Here is a 2,238-nt window from a genome sequence, read left to right as displayed (position 1 = left end):
TAGTGCCCGCCGCACCTCCAGCCGCACCTCCAGCCGCACCTCTGCGTAGGCCTGCACCGTCAGGAGCTCCACCAGCCGCTTCTCGATGAGGCCCAGGAAGAGGCCGATGTCGCGGTCTCGCATGTGGGTCTTGACCCCCAGGAGGTCCTTGATGAGGGTGTTGTCACACTGGGCCCTGGTGAAGAGCTGCTGGATGTCTGGGGTCGGAGGGGACAGGCCGTCACGGAGGCAGCGCCCCCTGAGCCACGGGAGACACCAAGCCAGGCTCCGGGATGGAAAGCGACTTGCTGGAGCTCAGAGAGGGCACCAAGGCGACACTGTGGGGGCCTGGCCACCGGGCTCAGAAGGAACCACAGAGGTTCAAAACGTGAGGGAGGTCAAGGGGAAAGCGCCAAAGGCACCAGCTACTGAAAGACTTCTTCACGAGGCTCGGAAACACCGACTCCCATCCCGCCTGGTGACCCCCCCACTTCAGGAGCCCCCCCAGGAGGAGATCCGCCGCTGAGGCTGCACCGACTGGATTACCCACTGCCTCTGGCTGGGTCACTGTCGTGACCAATGGCTGTCGCGGCCGGCTGCTTCCCGGCCTGCTTGTATCTAGTTATTGTTCGCTTGTGACTGGTTATTGTTAATCAGGAGGCGCCCGTGACCTTGGCACAAATCTCGCATCACAAACCTCGTCACACCGCATCTCTCCCTCTTGTCCCCGGGGTCCCTCGCCACGCTGCGCACACTGAGTTCGGGGGGGGGGGGCATCCCCAAACTCACTCCTCCCAAGTTCCCTGACTCATAGAGGAGCCTTACCCCCACCAGGCCAGACCCCGGGCGCTTCAACCCCACCTCCCCCCACAGCCCATCCGTCTGAAACTTCTGGGCTCCCTCCCCTCCTCTCCCTCCTCCCCCCTGCTCCCCCATCCATGGCCTCCCGTGGCTCCCCAGTGCCCCAACCTGGCACCTCTTCAGGATCCGCCACCCTGCACCTCACACCCACGCCCTCACATCCCCTCTCTAAAGAGCCTACATTCCTGGGAGCACCTCCAGGCTTCAGCCCCACGTGCTGGGAGCACCCCCTCCCCAGCTCTTCAGTTAAATACCCTTCGTCAAACACAGCCTCCGCATCTCTGCTTCCAGGNCCCGAAGGTCCTGGAAGCGGGCCTCCACCTCGTCGGCCTCCGCGCGCACCTCCTCCGTTTGCTGCTGCAGGGCGCTGCGCTGCTGCTCTCGCTGCTCGCGAAGGTTTTCCTCCCTGGTGCGGGTGTCCGCCAAGGTCTCCCGCAGCTGCCGGGCGGAAACGCACGTCCGGGGGCAGCTGGGGGGAGGGGGCGGCCGCCTCGCGCGCAGGAGAGAAGGGTGGGAGAGGGGGGAAGGGAGGGATGAAGGGAGGGGGAAGGGGGGCCTCACTCACCTGCTTGATCTCCTCCTGCAGGTGCTCCAGTTCCGAGTTCTGCTCGTTGATGAAGGTGAACTCGGCGAAGTTGCGCTCCTCGGCTGCGGAGAGGCGGGAGGGGCGGGTCCAGCGCGCCGGAGGCCGAGCGGCCCGCGGGACGGGGAAGGAGACGCGCGGGGAGACGGCACAGAGACAGACGCAGAGACCGAGGGAGGTGGAGGCGGGGGGTGCAGGCCGGGAGAGCCAGAGGGGACACTGAGGAAGGCAGAGCGAGTCAGAGTAAGACAGACGGCAACAAAGTGAAGAGGGAGACCCAGGAATGCCGAGAGATGCAGAGAGAGAGAGAGAGCGCGCGCGCCAGCCCAGGCCCCGGGGGTCGACAGCAAAAGGCACCCGGAGGGAGAGACCCAGAGGTGGAGGGAAGATGTGCAGAGTGGCCACCGGGCCCAGGAATGGGGGGCGGGGAGACAGACACGCCCGGAAACAAACTTTGAAAAACGGAAATAAGACACAGCGAGGGGACTGAGCGCTGCAGCCCAAGGGGGACAAACAGAAGCAACAGACACGGGAGGGAGACAGACTGGGGCGCGCGGGGCCGGGCGAGGAGCGTACGTGCAGGAGGCCCCGGGGCCCAAGCGNTGTCCCTCGGCCCTTGCTCACTCTCCAGGTACTTCTCCACTAGCAGGTCCGGGTCGCTCTCCCCCGTCAGCTGGAACAGCTTGTTCATGGCATCTTCGCAGCGCAGCACCAGCTTCTCCTGGGACGTCTTCCGGAGGCCTTCGGCCACCTCCCGGGCTGGGGGGGCGGGGGTGGGGCCGTGAGGTCGCCGGAGGGGCCTGGATGCGGAGAGA

The 2,238-nt window shown here is 65.8% G+C and overlaps 1 protein-coding gene across 1 annotated transcript in view; it reads right to left on the bottom strand.

The window, feature by feature from the left end:
• Positions 1–2,238, bottom strand: part of ODAD1 (outer dynein arm docking complex subunit 1) — a 23,623-nt gene that overhangs the window by 1,260 nt on the left and 20,125 nt on the right. Inside the window, exons 10-14 of the mRNA XM_077747313.1 lie at positions 2,048–2,184; positions 1,406–1,488; positions 1,107–1,278; positions 402–407; positions 28–197 (exon numbers count right to left, since the gene is read on the bottom strand). Of these exons, the coding sequence (XP_077603439.1) occupies positions 28–197; positions 402–407; positions 1,107–1,278; positions 1,406–1,488; positions 2,048–2,184 (568 nt within the window). The remainder of the gene's footprint in view (positions 1–27; positions 198–401; positions 408–1,106; positions 1,279–1,405; positions 1,489–2,047; positions 2,185–2,238) is intronic.

This window comes from Crocuta crocuta, unplaced genomic scaffold, assembly GCF_008692635.1.
Source record: "Crocuta crocuta isolate KB4526 unplaced genomic scaffold, BGI_CrCroc_1.0 scaffold334, whole genome shotgun sequence".
Taxonomy (NCBI): domain Eukaryota; kingdom Metazoa; phylum Chordata; class Mammalia; order Carnivora; family Hyaenidae; genus Crocuta; species Crocuta crocuta.
The sequence above is the reverse complement of the archived record's forward strand: the minus strand, read 5'-3'. Positions and strand labels throughout refer to the sequence as shown.